Below are 16,246 nucleotides of genomic sequence, written 5' to 3' on the forward strand. Positions count from 1 at the left end.
ATTCGTCTCGTAAATTACAGTTAAACTAGATAATTAGTTATTTCTTTTATATATATTTAGTGTTCCATGCATGTACCGTAAGATTCAATATGACAGGGAATATGAAAATCTTTTGTAAAATATTTTAGAAACTAAACAAGGGATATGAATGAAGACGTTAACGGAACAAATTATTTGTCGCAAAGCTCATGCCTCGTGCCACGCAAAGACTGCGGGATATCATATTTTTTCTCGGCCACTTGCCCTACTGGTATGCCTGTCTGTATACCCCCAACTATACTGGTATATAGTTGCCTTTAGTTGGTGTAGGAGTACATCTCTATCTGAGCTTTCCCTCCGTCTCAATCGTGAGCCGATCGCTGTGAGGTTGCTCCCCAGGTTGGTACACCGGTCCGACAATTCTATCTTCTTCTTCTCCTACAACTATTCCGCAAAGGAATTCTGCCTTGCATCTCATCTTCTTGCTGAACATCGTCAGCAGCAGCTGTAGCTGTAGCAGCGGCACGGCATGGCCGCCGAGTTGCACAAGCCCCTGGGCGCGATCACCGCCGACGACCTCGCGGCGGCGGCGCCTGGGTGCGACGCCACCGCGCTCCACTCGGCGCTCCGGCGCGCGCTCGACTCGCACGGCCCCGCCGCGGTGTGGGCGGAGCTCTGCCGGTCCGTGCTCCGTCCGTCCGTCCCCTTCGCCGTCCACCGGATGCTCTACTACGGCTGCTTCGCCGGGTTCCCGTCCCCCACGCCGCCGGCCTGGACCCCCGACCCGTAAAGCCCCGATCTTTCCCTTCAACCAGCTCGCCTGAAAGTTTTCTTTTTCCCCTTTTGAGTCCTGCTGATTTTTGCGGGGGGTAACTTTTTCAGCAAGGAGGCTGCCTTGACCAATGTCGGCCGTGTCCTGGAGGCGCGCGGGAGGGACTTCATCGGCGACGCGTACAAGGATCCCATCACCAGCTTCCCAGACCTCCACAAGTTCTCCAACGAGAACCCAGAGGTGATATATATACTACTACTGCTGTTTGATTCCGTTCGCTGCTTGTTACTGTTGCAAAAGTGAGCTTACTGTCTCAGATCGATCCGTGGGTTCCAAGGACAGACGTACTGGAAGATGGTATTTGAGGAGATGGGTGTCCAATTCAGTGTAGAGCCATCCTGCATCTGGAGAGAGAACGCTGCGTATCCCGGTGGTGAGTGGCTACCGGGCGCCGAGCTGAATGCTGCTGCGAATTGCTTGACCGCTAAACCTGGGAGGAGCTCTGACAGTCCAGCCATTGTATGGAGAGATGAGGGGAAGGATTCTGAGCCTCTTAACTTTATGTCTCTGGAGGAATTGAGGAAGAAAGTTTGGTGGGTAACCATATCCTGCTCTAAGAAGTTTTACTAGTTTTGATCATGGCCCATGCTTTCGATACATCATAATCCATCTCATAACCAATTTGTCTTCCTATGTCTAGAGCAGCCTCGTGGCGAATGCACTCGATGCCCTGGAACTGCCAAAGGGATCTGCAATTGCTATTGACATGCCTATGGATGTCAATGCTGTTGTGATCTACCTTGCTATCGTATTGGCAGGATATGTGGTTGTCTCAATTGCAGACAGTTTTGCTGCACCTGCGATATCGATGAGGTTAAAGATATCAGAAGCAAAGGCAATTTTTACTCAGGTATCTCGCTAACCCTGTTGCTACTGGTTGATTTCTTCTTCATTTAATTAGCTGATACTTTTTTTTTCTGAAAGAGTTTATGCTTAAATAAAGCTTGGGAATACTGACAGTCCTTTTCTTTCTAGGATTACATCCTTCGTGATGACAAAGAACTGCCATTGTACAGGTGTTGTTTAAGTACAAAAGCTAAACATGAAGATTCTGTATTATTAGAATATACTTCTCACACCATATTTTGGGTTCTACAGTAGAGTTGTGGAGGTTAAGGCCCCTATGGCAATTGTGATTCCTGTAAGGGGGTCTTTGCCAATAAAGGGACTACGTGTTGATGACCTTTCCTGGCAAGACTTCCTTGGAAGAGTTAATAATACCGAGTGAGTTGTTTTCTTATCATATCTTGAGAAACCGAAGTTCTAACAGTGTTTCCTGTGTTATCTGAACACTGAACAATTTCTAGTGTGAATTGTACTGACTGCTGAGCTGCCTCTAGAACACACGTCAGTTTACAGAGCAGTTCTAGATTATTTTCACAATTTGCGATGTTTAATAAGCTTACTAATTGTTTGGTTAAGTCGTATGGAAAGAAATTAGTTAACTCATGAAATCCAATTAGTTTCCTTGGAATAACTTAATGCTATTGGGCATTCACTTTGTTTTGCTAGGGAGGGCTGATCTTCAATGTAATTCTCTTCCCCCCTAGTGCACCTAAGGGCACGTTGTGTAAACTCTATTTCTCCTTAATACAAATGATACATTCGAGAAAAAGAAAAGGTATTGGGCATTCACTGATAGAACAAAAAAACTGCAGGGCGGAAAATTACATTGCTGTTAAGCAACCGGCCGACGCGTTCACAAATATCCTATTTTCATCAGGGACCACAGGTAAGATAACGTTTGATAATTTTGTCAGTTCTGGCATGTCCTCGTCCATATGCAATTATTAGGTATACAGCTGCATACTGCAAACCTGTCGATGGCAGATCCAAATTTATGATAATGAGTTGATCAAATAGTGCATCTAAAAACATACTGTAAATAAATTTCTAACACTTCTCCATATTCAGGGGAGCCCAAGGCAATTCCATGGACACATATAACACCCCTAAAGGCAGCTGCTGATGGATGGTGCCACATGGATATTCGTAAAGGAGATGTTGTTGCATGGCCAACTAATCTTGGTTGGATGATGGGCCCTTGGCTTGTTTATGCCTCTTTACTGAATGGAGCTTCCATGGCTCTGTATAATGGCTCCCCAAATAGTTCAGGCTTTGCAAAGTTTGTACAGGTACAGAAAATAGACAGCTCAATTCACAAAATTAGTGTCAGAATGACGGAAATTATGGGCCATTTCACAATTGTGTTCATATACATTATACTGTCTAAATATCAATCCCAAATAGCTAGAACATAAACTGAATGCATGGTTTGCTATTCCAGTTAAGCTATTTTAGGTACTCATCATGAACCTCAATCATTTAACTTGGTTGGCTCATACGTTTGTGGATCCTTACGAAAACTGAATAGTGCAAGCATGAAACTGTCCAGTTTGCATTGTTCCTATGTATATTGCTCCACAATGTCTCTGTTTTTATTAAAATTTAGTTTAATGGTATTCTATTTTCATTCATTGCAATCTTGTTCCTACTTATAGTTACCTAATTTCCAGGATGCTAAGGTGACAATGCTTGGACTGGTACCCAGCATCGCTCGTACATGGAAGAATACAGACTGTACAGCTGGACTAGACTGGTCCTCCATCCGGTAATTTTTTTAATTGCTCAACTCTCCAGACCTTTTCTGTCTTAACTTGCATACTACACATCTTGTACGGTATGCAGTTTTTTATTGACCATATTCATTATATACAGATGCTTTAGCTCATCTGGGGAGGCATCCAGTGTGGATGATTATTTATGGCTGATGGGAAGAGCTGGCTACAAGCCAGTAATCGAGTACTGTGGAGGCACAGAGATTGGTGGTGGATTTGTTACTGGATCCTTGCTGCAACCTCAAGCGTTGTCTGCATTCAGCACACCTGCCATGGGTTGTAACCTGTTCATTCTTGATAGCAACGGGAATCCTTTGGTAAGCTCATGGAATGATGGAATAGGATTTTTCCTGAATTCACCTTTTGTCTTCCTTTTTTCAAAAATCAATCTATCTTATTTTCGTACCAATGCATAGCATGGCTTCCTGGGTGTGGAATGTTAGCACAATTTTGACATCATAGACATGTCTACATTTATGTCAGCTTTAGCCTAACATTATGTCCTACTGTGTTAACATACTGCTTGCAAATTCTGATACACATTATACCTGGATTCTTCTTTGCTAGTCTGTTAACTTCCACAAGTCTCATAAGAAAATATCTGTCAGAACTGATGTTGGCGCTTCTCTTCAATCTTTATAGCCACAAGACTCTGTGGGTATCGGTGAACTTGCACTTGATCCAACTTTATTTGGATCATCAACAACACTTCTAAATGCTGATCATCAGGAGGTTTATTTCAACGGAATGCCAGAATGGCACGGGAAAGTATGTATGTGTGTTCTTTGCTCCTTGCTAATGTGTAAAGGTCGAGCCCCTAAACATTGTAAAATGCAGATCCTCCGCAGGCATGGAGATGAATTTGAGCGTACTTCTGACGGGTATTACAGGGCTCATGGGCGTGCAGATGATACAATGAACCTCGGTGGAATTAAGGTATGCAATGCATTGTGGAAATACGCAATCACACATTGCAATGCAACATTTGCTGATCCACGCATGGAATTTCGTGATCACTTTCAGGTTAGTTCCATTGAGATTGAGAGGATCTGCAACAGAGTACATGATGCCATCGTTGAAACAGCAGCTATCGGGGTTCCACCTGTAGGGGGTGGCCCCGAACAACTAACCATAGCCGTCGTGTTGAAAGACCAGAGCTCACAATTAGAGGACTGGAACCAACTGAAACTAGCGTTCAACGTTGCTCTGAAGAAACTGAACCCTCTCTTCAAGGTGTGTGCATTGTTCCTGTAAAAACTGTTCAGGTTTTGATTTGGCAAGCCGCAGAAATCCCTAAAAACTCCATTGCTCCCCCTGTGTTTGCAGGTATCCTCGGTCGTCGTGGTCCCGTCTCTCCCTAGAACCGCCTCTAACAAGGTCATGAGGAGGGTCCTGCGCAAGGAGTTCAGCCAGGCAGCCCAGGCAAAGCATTCGAAAATATAGATAGTTAGAAATAATTAATGCTTCTGCTGCAAATGCACCTGCAGAAAAGAGTTAAACAGCAAACTGTGCATATCGTCACTCATAGGCCCTTCAAAATCCTGTTGTCTACCTCGATCCAAAGAGGAGAAATGAGATGTACTTATAGATTTCGGGAAACAAACGAGCTGTATTTCCTGCCAACGTGCAGCACTCACATGATGTGAGCTCACATATGAGGAGGCACTAATAAAACATGAATGCAATCACTTACGTATGCATTCTCCAATGCAGGCCATTATCGAGAATCAAGGCTTTAGGATGGTGTGCCTTGCAGGCCCGGACGCCCGGTCCTGTTTTGGTGGCACATGGCCTAAAGAGGTCCTATAAACATTATCTTGAAATTTTCTTCTAACATTTTATTGATGTTGACATCAATATCAATCTCATCTAATAATTTCCTCTTGATGCATAAAGTCATCAAACCATTTAATCTTTATGAAGATATTACGGGCCTCAAACACTTCATCAATAATTCCAAACAATCAATACTAAGAAATTTACCCAAAATATGTTGTGTTAGATTCAATATTAAAATAAAAAGAGTATAGATTTAGGTCACACTAGATTCCAAAATCCCATATCAGAATAGTCTCAAAGTGAGGACAAATAAAAATCAAAATATTGATGATTAAACATATTCAATGCTCGATGTAGATGGAACGGTTGAAGGCAAATTGACTAGCCTGTACATATGTTTGCTAGGGAACAAAGGAATACAAAATAGAGAAAAAAAATACATAAATAGAATGAGTGTGTAGTAGTAAAATAGAGGGAAGGAAAAACACAGGAAATTGCTAGAAAGGGGTGTTTGGAACACAGGAATCCATAACATGGGAAATACAAGACATGGTTATATGAAAATTAAGAAAGTCATTATTAATGCTTAATGATAAATCTGTAAGTTGTACATTTTATCCATGACTCTCTTACAAGTGGGACCATTGGCCCATAGAATGGACCTATCCACCGTTGCATGCATACATATATTTCTGAGTGGAGCCCAGCCACCCTTTTGTCTACTTGTTATCTCCCCATTGCTTCTCTCTCTCCTGCCTAATCCTCTCTAGAAGCATGCTTAGGTAGTTAGGCACGCTCGGACAGAGCCACAGAGAGCGCCTCGGGCTTTCACACAAACTTTGGATTTGAGTGGATGTAAAAATTCCTGTGTTTTGTTCAGCAAAGGAAACCTTTCCACAGGAATGGTGAGCTCCAATCCTTTATTCCAAACGGTACATGATGTCAGCAAAATACAAGATTCCTAGTCCTTTGAAATTCCTTTCAAAAACCTCCAATCCAAACATACCCTTGCTGGGCCAGAGACCTTCCAAAATCAACCGATCTAGAACAGGACCTGCACCCTGCGGTCCCACGTGCCAATCAGTAAGGGCTTGTTTAGATCCAAAAACTTTTTGGATTCTGACACTGTAGCACTTTCGTTTTTATTTGACAAACATTGTCCAATTATGGTGTAACTAGGCTTAAAAGATTTGTCTCGTGATTTACATGTACAGTTAATTATCTTTTTTATCTATATTTAATGTTTCATGTATGTGACACAAGATTCGATGTGATATGGAATCTTGTAAACTTTTGAGTTTTTGGATGCATCTAAACAAGGCCTAAGTAAGGCCATTTTGAGTACATTGTTTTATTACGTGGAGATTTATATTGACAAATGAAACTCTAAAGCGTTTCTATTGATAAATATTTTTTTGTGTGTGTACAATTTCATCTCACGGTTTCATAAACTAACCAAAAACATTTGTAGCATGTGTTGGCTACTTGTATAAAGCCAGGCTATAGGCTTATGGGATATAACTCAGTACAGGATATAAAAGACTCCCATCAGCCTGGCTCTCGAGAAACGAGTTTCATTTCTGTTTCCCGTGGGCATATCTCACTTGATGCAGGTGGCTCATAGCTAACGATATGATTAGGCCATCCTCAATGGAAGTTTCATGACACAGTTTCCAACACATACATATTTTTGGAAACAGTGCATAGGAGTTTCATGAGGATGAAACTCTCTCTACTCCCATGAAACTCTTATCATCTCTCTCTTCATTAATATAGCGCCACATCAGCATATTTAATGTGCATGAAACTCTAATAAAACCCCCATTGAGACAAGCCTTAGTATAGCCTGGAGTGAGCCAAGCTCATTTAAACCAACTGGCCGTTTTATTTGGTTGCTTGTATTTGTTCATCCTAGCTGAGCAGGTTTACTGATACGATGTTTGGCTGTTTAGCACGAGAATATGCCGCATGCTATAAAATATGTAAGACAAAAAAATAATTGTTATATTTATTGAGTATAAGGATATTTTAGTAATCTTAGTTTTCCTTATTAAGATTTAATTAGCTATATTTAAACACTAATATGACATAATATTTATACTAATTATATGATATAAGTAACCAAACAGATACATAATTGTTTCAGGACAAGTTTGGAGATGAAAGAAACTAGGTGAATTCCCCGCGCGTTGCTGCGGGATTTTTTTAAAAATAAATCATTATATACATAACATTACTATATGGTATTCAGTCTATTATGTATGTATACATATGAATTTGACTTGCATGTATTTTATTGTATTAGATCTAGTAAAAGATAATAGAACAAAAACTAATATTTGGTTACATTATAGAGGAATTAATTGGTGATGAAACAAATAGTGTAGTACATGACTTGTATGTTAATAGATTAAAGATTTAAAGTATTTCACATGATATAGGTGACATGGTCATTTTTTGTAATTAATATGGGATGACATGGACTTAGTGGAGAATGATGTGGACACCTTGCATGAAGAGATAGAATATTTAGTGGGTCACTTAGTGGAAAATGATGTGGACACCTTGCATGAAGAGAGAATTCATCTAGTGGGGTTTAGCTTTATAAGAGTTATAGATTACTTTTAGTGGGTTTCCATTCTAGTTTCACAACCTTGATAATTGTGTACAGCATGTCAATTGTGATAAACTTATTTTGTTTTCATAAATTTCATATCATGTCACCAGTTTGAACATTGCTTCATAATTTGTAGAAATGGTTTCTTGCTAATCTGATAACTATGAAACCCACTTCTCGTAGTTTGAAAAAAAAAGATGGAGACAAACCTTAAGGGCGGTCCGAGTGGTGCATTCAAATCCCCAACTTAAGGTGGCGCTCAAATAAAATAAAGGAACTGAAAATTTGAACGTCGTTGAAACATGTGAGGATTAGAGACACAGAGTTCATCAATTTAAGTGCGAGATTAATGTTTGCTTCATCACTAGCGAGTCATTTTTCCACACACTCTCTTCACCAGGTCGGATGGATTCGGATAGCTATTAGCGACTTCGACAGTTACATGCCCTAAGAGCAACCTCAATGTATATGGACCAAGTAGTCCATATATATGGGGCCTACATAAGTAGTCCATAGCTATTATTATTTGCTCACAATGTTGAGTCAACAAAGTAGTCCATAAGGTAGGGTCCACTAGAGATAAAAATTATTCTTTCCAACCATCTCATGTATCATGACACAAGAGAGAGCATGGAGAGAGAAAATAACATTTATTTATTGCTATATGGACTACCTCCACAATATTTCAGCTAGCTGATAGAGAATATTTTATTCCTTATGGACTACTTTGCTGCTACATTGTGGTTGCTCTAAGGGGCTAATTGGTAGGCAGCAGGAGTTGGTCCTAGCACGGTTTAACTGGTAGGTTTCGTTTCACCTCTTTGTTTGGTTCCTGACTTCAATTAAATCGATGCATGCGACCATGCATAAGAGGCTGTCGTGATACAGGTTTTTCATCCGCAGAAATCGAGCTTCCCTCTCCATATAGGACGACTTGATTCATGCAGGATGCAGAGGCCCACATGTCAAACATCCAGCACTTTGATTCATACATATAACCAAACACGATTTCGTCTAGTACCGGATTAATATGAAAGACAACCAAACACGACCACACGTGCGAGCTCAACTCAACTCCTTTGGTCCTACATAGCGTGACCATCCTGAATAAAAGCTTCTTGTGCAACCAACCACGCCCTAAGGGTATGTTTGGCTTGCGCCTATGCGCGCTAAGCCACGGTAGGGGTGGCGCCAAAAGTGCGGCGTACGATTTCGTCGTAGGACTTTTGGCAAGTTGAAGCGGAATTCGTTTGGCTCATGACAGTTGTGAGAGAAAACTACGACACTCCTCGGCAGGCCACAAGTGCGGATGCGAGCAAAACATGTGTCAAAGCTGCGGCGCTGTGCAACCAAACACGCTCGGTCATGTTCCGTGGCCGTGCTCTGTTCACGGTTCACCTTTGCTGGCATTGGCAATGGCATTGACCTGGCACTGTGGCTGGCCGCTGGCACCTGACCGCGAGCCAGGCCTGCAGCCTTGTACTAGCTATCGCTATCGGTTCCCGCGGGAGATGGATGCCCTGCCACTTGCTGCCTTGGCTTCCCTTGCCTGCGCTGCGTGCGCGTCGTGATGAGATGCATGAGAGCCTTTGGCTGGCTCTTCCCGAACCCCAACCGCATCTGCATTTAAATGCCGGCCGGCGCGTTTGACCAGCGGGCGCCGCCGAAGCTTTCGCCAACCACGCACATCGATCGATCACTTGCCCGCGGCGGCGGCATCCCCATCCCGTACGCAGATGAGCTAGCTCCTCACCGTCGTTTCCTTTCCACCGCCAGTCTCTCTCTCTCTCGCGCGCGTCGTGCATCAGGAATGCTCATGATCAAAGCACCGGCGCGGTTGTGCCGTGTGCCCGGTCTTCAATTTGGTGCAGGGATATAATCTCAAGGAGCAGCTCGATCGGCGGCGGCAGGCGGTGATCGATGGGGAAGCTGGCGAGGCTGGTGGACGGCATCAAGGAGAAGCTGGGCGGCGGGGCCGGGAACGGGAAGAAGATGACGGCGGCGGCGTGCTACGACTACGACAAGGTGGACAAGACGGAGAGCATGAGGGTGGAGATCAGGAGCCGCCGGGCGCGGCAGCTCATCGCCAAGAACCTCGCCGCCGCCGATTCCATCGCCGGGAGCGGCAGCCCCCGTGGCGGCGGTTGCGGCGGAGGCAAGAAGACGAAGAAGCGCTTCTTGGTCTTCTGATCCGATCCACGGGGTGGACGATTCATCTTCTCCCTTGCATTGCCGCCGCTCCTCGTCGATCTTGTCATGATCATAATGCCGCTCGTCAGTTGCTCATCCTCATCAATCCTGTAGAAACCGTGCATGCGTGTGCACCTTGAGCATTTTATTACTATTATTCTCTAGCTAGCTAGATTTGTGATCTTCTAAGAAAGAACTAAAAAAAATTAGTAGTGGATTCCTGATTTGCGAGCATTTAAACGTCTGAATCCGAATGGATTGTGTACTGGAGAGATAGGCGGTTTTGTTTTTTGTTTTTTTTTGTCAAGGTTTAATTGTGTAACCAGTTGAGCTTGATCGATCAGCCTGTGGGCTTTTGTTTAACAAGACTGTGATAATCTCTCGTAACCTCGTATCGTATCTTCTCATAACGCCGCCACTGTGACTCCGTTAAAGACTCGACAGAACATGCCGAGAACGGAAGCTAAAAACTCATCATCTGGCCATCTTGGGGATATTTATTTTGGAGAAGCACCGTACAGCATACGGCACAACAAAGTAGAGCACACCATTCATGTGATGGTGTCCATTGCGTCTATAGACTTACAAGGAAATTCTAGTTTCAGTGAGTGCTTCATGTTCTATTCTCGAAGATTATCGTACGCTTGAAAACAGTTTTATATCCGTAGAACTCATCACATCTTTTTCCTCATCATTTATATTGTGACATATCAATACATTTGTTAAGTTGGTAGCTTATTTAATGCCTATGAGACTCTCATCGAGATTGGCCTAAAGAGACAAAAGAACACTAGGAGACAATGCTTAGCCCCTAAGTAATACTCTCTCTCCACTTCAACTTATAAGATGTTTTGGCTTTTTAGTTGCATAGTTTTTGTTATGGGTTCAGATATACACCATGTCTAGATACAGTGATACTCCCTCTGTTTCAAAGAAAATGTAAATTTTATTTCACGAGGAGTCAAAGAATTTTAAGTTTGACGAACTTTATAGAAGATATTATCTAGATTTAGATCTCTAATTAGGTTTATTATGAAAATATATTTCATAATTAGTCTAATGATACTTATTATACATCATAAGTATTAATACCTTATATATATATATATCATTAAAATTAAGAATCTTCATTTTAGGATAGAAGGAGTACATAGTAAAAATAATTAGAAAAGCCAAAATATCTTATAATTCGGAACGTCAAGAGTATATACTTAGTCGTAATGCCTCTAGTCACAAATAGATGCATTCAAAATGTACTAATACTTAAAACTACTATACTAAGAAGAAGAAAAATGGTCGCACCATTTATTATAAAAAGAAAAAAGAAAAACAGATTTTTGCAAAAGAATATGCTGGCCACAAACTCAAAGACGATACTTATTGTCGACTAGAGGGAGTAACACGAACACGAGCCATCATACGCCGCCAAGGCGAAGGCGCGCTAGCTAGCAATGCTTTGCCGTTATTTGTAACTCGCAGCCACACGGAAAAAGTTTTGGGCTACACGTTTCATTTAGGCCTTGTTTAGATCCAAATTTTTTTGATTTTGACACTGCAGCACTTTCGTTTTTATTTGACAAACATTATCAAATCATGAAACAACTAGGCTTAAAAAATTCGTCTCGTGATTTATAAGTAAACTGTGTAATTAATTATCTTTTTTATTTATATTTAATGTTTTATGCATGTGCCGCAAGATTTGATGTGATGAGAAATATTGTAACGTTTTGGATTTTTAGGTGTCTCTAAATAAGGCCTTAGACATCCATTATGAGATAGCTAGCTCTTGCTTTATCAGCCCAGTTGTGCTTGTTGGCTCCAATGTCTAAGTTCTCACATGGATAAGCATGTACCTTCAAAAGCCATTAGGCAGCCCTACTTGGACATGTAGTTTGTTTTTCTTTTTGAAGAAAATCAGCGGGAGCACTAGTCTATCATTTATATTTAAGGAGAGGAACAACAAGCCAAGCTTTTGAGACCTAAACTAGTATACTCCCTCCATACTGGTAAAAAATAACGTTTAAGACGACATTTAGCATACCAAGGAGTAATTAGTTAAGGTAGAGTTTTTCTTGTCTACCCCAATATATTAAATAAGGCTGCTGCTAGATTCTATACAAGAAAGTTACACATGATTACTAGCTATGGGTTTGGAGCTGAGATGGTGCGAGTTCGACCCCTGTCATTGTGGTTTTTTTTAGTTTTGGTGCATTTTGAAAGGCATTATGCGACGGGGCGTGTGGTGGCCTGCTTAAATACGTGGTGTGGGGATCAAAGAGCCAAGGACATTTGCGTCTAGAACAGTTGCCAAATGAGGGGACGAGCCAGGATGACATTTTTTCCAATACGGAGGGAGTATATTGGATTGATGTCAAGGTAACGGATCGCGGATAGTGGTTGCTATTGCGGACGCTAACTTTCTTGTATGATAATTATATATAAATTTAAGCATATATACAATGAATAACAGGTATGAATAGACATTTAACTGTACTCAAAGAACTGAGGTTTCACATACTTAATACTTAAATTAAGAAAAACATGGTCTATGCTCTAAAAACTTTCATTCAATTTGATTAGTTGTTCATCAAAATTTGTAAAGTTTGTTTTTTTCCTCTAGTCAAATACGACTATCATTTTCTGAACAGAGGGTGTATCATGTTACAGTGAAATTATTTTATAAATAATGAAACTTATAGCGTTTAGGCTCTCTTCTCACGATTCTTTTGGAGAAATCCCTTCAAAAGTTGCAATACAATCTTGTAAGTATATCTTACTTCAAACAAATACTACATTGTTGATTCCATATTGATGAAAACGAACGGAATTAGCTAAGCATGTGCACAGTGAGTACTTTTTTCTTTGAGAATCACATAGTACAACGCAGATACTCACAACGCACATATGCTCGGCCCTATGAACACATCACCACCAAATCAAAATCTCAAGCAACACATCAGCACCAAATCAAATCTCAAGTGGCATATGTGAATGTGATGGATTTGTAATTTATTTGTGAAAAAAAAGAGAAAAGGATTGAGCATAGCCCGTTCCAGAGAGTGTAAAACCAACCCAACAAAGCCCAGCCCATAAAAAGCCCAGAGGGGGCCCGACAGGCCGGCCTCACGACCCACCAACCTGCCTCCTCGTCCCTGCCTCCGTCTCCGTCGCTCCCTATCCAATCCTCCCCTCCCTCACCTTGGGTCTTTCCCTGCCCCGCGTCGCGGGCAAGACGGACCTCGCCGCTGCCCCCCCACCTCCCTCTCCCCGCGGCTGGCGCCGGAGATGCAGGCTACGGCCGCCGCCTTCCTCGCCCGCCCGCTCCCGCGGCTCCGCCGGTGCGCGCGCCTGCCTTAAACCCCCTCCCTCTCGCTTCCCCCTCCGCCCCCTCGTCGTGTTATGTTAGTTATTCCATGTTTGTGGCGTGCTCACAAGGTGATGTGGTTTTGTTCGATTCAGCATTGGCGGCTGGGGTCCGGATGTGCCGGCGGTGCGCGGCGGCGTCATAGCGCTCCCGCCGCGGCTGCGGGGGTCGCGGTGCTCCATCAGCCTCTCCATCGGCGCCGGCGCTGGCGCCGGAGGTGACCGCGAGTTCAGCTACGGTAAGAGGCGTTGAATTCGTAGCCTTCGTTCTTTTGAAGCCTCTCTGGGTTGACTTTGGTAGGGTAACATATGTGTCTTTTGGGTTGCCGATGCATGAAGTAAGGAATAGTTGTACTGGCCTTTAGTTAGCAAACTGATTCTATTTTTTTTTTAAGTTTTATTAGTAGGTAGCCAATCCTGCAATGCACACTGCTCAATGTGATCGTGAATTCGTGATGAGGAAATTGGGTCACACTGGATATACAGAATGTATTCAGGAGAACCCTGCATTTTGGCAGGTAACCAGATTGAAGGACGCCAGTTTATGCTTTAGGAGTAATTTGCCAAAGCATATGAGGAAAAAAAAACAGCATTGTGTTCCTTCAGATTGAAAATTATGTATGGTAGCATTTTCTCTCTTGTATAAACACATGGTGTTGCTCTAAATCTTCATAATTCTTTGTGCAGCTCCTGTAATCATAGGGAATTTGTGGACCTAGAAGTCATGCTTTTGTACCAACACTATCCTGCTACAGTCCTGCTTAAAAAGCAAACGTATATAGAAATTAAATATCCCATTCAACTAAATTTTATAGGTGTGAATTTAGTTGTTTGTAATGGCCTGTTTTCTTGCAAGTCTCAGATTCTATCTTGGTTTATAATATTTTTAGACCGCACAATTTGTTGCTTTGTTGAGGTATTTCTGTACAAACAATTGGTTTACATGAGGTCACATATCCATCCCTCTATTGGTTATCAGCAGAGCATGTTCCGGTGTTCCCTAGATACCGAATACGAGATCCCTACAAGCTTCTTGGTGTTGATCGTGACGCGTCTGAAGAAGAGATCCGGAGTGCAAGGAATTTCCTTATTCAACAGTATGCTGGGCATGAACCGAGTGAAGAAGCTATTGAAGGTGCTTATGAGAAGATAATTATGAAGAGCTACCAGCAGCGGAAGAAGACAAAAATTAATCTTAAAACCAAGTTAAAGAAGAGAGTAGAGGAATCCCCTTCATGGGTCAAAGCACTTATTGGTTACTTTGAGGTGCCATCGATGGATATTATTTCCAGACGATTGTTTTTCTTTGCTTTCATTGCTGGATGGAGCATAGCAACTTCTGCAGAAAACGGACCTGCATTTCAGGTATTTGCTTTGATTTATCCTGAGATTCTAAGGTCTGTCTTTTCTTGTTTGAGGACATGCTTGCCTATGTAGCTTGTTCAATCTAGGAAGCTGGCCTATGTAGCTTGTAACTTTTACAGTATCCATTAGGTTTAACTAACTTGTCACTAAGCACCTTAATGCTAAATAAAGTTGCTCCCTGTGGCCTGTGCATATGTTTGTTCATGCTAATGTCTAGCATCTGCACAACTTAGTGATCTGATGGTTTTATCTCTTCCATATGATGATTTCGACAATCAGCATGTTGGCATCTACTATCTAATATACTATGGCAATACAGGACCTGATAAAATCTAGATCTGGTTTACTATTTGATCTTGGGCATCACTGAACTGTGGTTTGCATGTGCAGCTCGCGATATCGCTATTCTCGTGCATATATTTCCTCAACGAAAAGATGAAGAACCTCCTCAGGGCATCAAGCACTGGGTACTGAAACTTTCTTCTATCATCAAGGCCTTAATTTGTCATCAACAACAGCATGTTTACTCACTGCCTTGTTCTTCTAGGTTTGGAATACTTGTGGGCGGTTGGATTATTGGTTCTCTACTGGTTCCACTGGTCCCAACATTCATCATCCCGCCTTCATGGTCCCTAGAGCTCCTCACCTCGCTGGTTGCTTACATTTTCTTGTTCCTGGGATCCACTTTCCTGAAATGAATCTGTTTCGATCTTGTAAGTGGAACTGTAGGATTTTTTGAAGGAGGGATTACGATGACTGACATATCTGGATTTGAGTTTCAGAAAAATTTTGCTTGGACTGACCGCTTGAGATTGGAATATCGGCATTGTTGTGGCTTAGGCTTCCCTTTTCGTTCTTTTTCTCAGCTAATGTACACACTTTTTTTTTCTGTCTATCTGGTGACGGTGCAGAGACAAATGTGGCATCAGTCCTGGCAGTACATTTTGTGTGTTCGTGAGTTCGTGTGCAAGCACTGAAGCGAGCCTGGATCGCAAATCTAACGCATGGTTAGGGCTTGATGGACACAGCCTGTTCGCTTGAGCTTATAATAAATCAGCGAATAGTGCTTTCAACCATGACTTTTCAGCCAAGCGAATAGGCTATCGCAAATCTAGCGCTTACACGAATACCTGCCCCTGCTGTCCCTTTCCATGCTTCTTCTCGTTCGTCTTGTTTGATTTTGGAAATCAACTTACGTATGGTTTTCCTTACTTCGTTATGGCTTTTTTCGCTTTGACGACGTAGTTTTTAGTAAAAAAAAAGCATCAAATATCTATGATTGTGATATCAAATTAGTTTCATTATATTATCCACAAAATATGTTTTGACCTTATAAATGTTAATGTGGTTTTTTTATAAAAAAAAATACATCTTGACCAAAGTCAGAGAAATTTGATTTAGGACAACACTAAACTGTGCTATATTTTTGAAAGTACGGTAAGGGCTTGTTTGGATGGGCATGTATTTACCTCAATCCACATGTGTTGAAGTGGATTGGAGGGG

The 16,246-nt window shown here is 42.0% G+C and overlaps 3 protein-coding genes across 6 annotated transcripts; all 3 read left to right on the forward strand.

Annotated features, from left to right (window-relative positions):
* LOC8056201 (probable acyl-activating enzyme 17, peroxisomal) lies at positions 235-5,114 on the forward strand. Of its 3 annotated transcripts, none has more exons than XM_021454312.1 (15): positions 235-378; positions 482-765; positions 862-991; positions 1,094-1,344; positions 1,457-1,661; positions 1,787-1,827; positions 1,910-2,035; positions 2,470-2,543; positions 2,726-2,946; positions 3,328-3,422; positions 3,530-3,746; positions 4,072-4,197; positions 4,267-4,365; positions 4,453-4,662; positions 4,756-5,114. In XM_021454312.1, exons 2-15 carry the CDS (start codon positions 509-511, stop codon positions 4,870-4,872), a joined length of 2,169 nt encoding a protein of 722 aa, XP_021309987.1. In that variant the 5' UTR covers positions 235-378; positions 482-508; the 3' UTR covers positions 4,873-5,114. The 3 variants fall into 3 exon arrangements, with proteins under 3 accessions (XP_021309987.1, XP_021309988.1, XP_021309989.1); XM_021454313.1 differs by having other exon boundaries at positions 291-378; positions 479-765; XM_021454314.1 differs by having other exon boundaries at positions 346-378; positions 479-765; positions 1,069-1,344.
* Positions 9,409-10,306, forward strand: LOC8055773. The gene is made up of 2 exons (XM_002460118.2): positions 9,409-9,553; positions 9,697-10,306. The coding sequence occupies exon 2, from the start codon at positions 9,746-9,748 to the stop codon at positions 10,013-10,015; it is 270 nt and encodes an 89-aa protein (XP_002460163.1). The 5' UTR covers positions 9,409-9,553; positions 9,697-9,745; the 3' UTR covers positions 10,016-10,306.
* LOC8055774 (protein CHAPERONE-LIKE PROTEIN OF POR1, chloroplastic) lies at positions 13,195-15,701 on the forward strand. 2 transcript variants are annotated; one of them, XM_021452358.1, is made up of 5 exons: positions 13,195-13,353; positions 13,475-13,617; positions 14,358-14,743; positions 15,134-15,210; positions 15,291-15,701. In XM_021452358.1, the coding sequence occupies exons 1-5, from the start codon at positions 13,301-13,303 to the stop codon at positions 15,439-15,441; spliced, it is 810 nt and encodes a 269-aa protein (XP_021308033.1). In that variant the 5' UTR covers positions 13,195-13,300; the 3' UTR covers positions 15,442-15,701. The 2 variants fall into 2 exon arrangements, with proteins under 2 accessions (XP_021308033.1, XP_002460164.1); XM_002460119.2 differs by having other exon boundaries at positions 14,361-14,743.

Source organism: Sorghum bicolor, chromosome 2, assembly GCF_000003195.3.
Source record: "Sorghum bicolor cultivar BTx623 chromosome 2, Sorghum_bicolor_NCBIv3, whole genome shotgun sequence".
Taxonomy (NCBI): Eukaryota; Viridiplantae; Streptophyta; class Magnoliopsida; order Poales; family Poaceae; genus Sorghum; species Sorghum bicolor.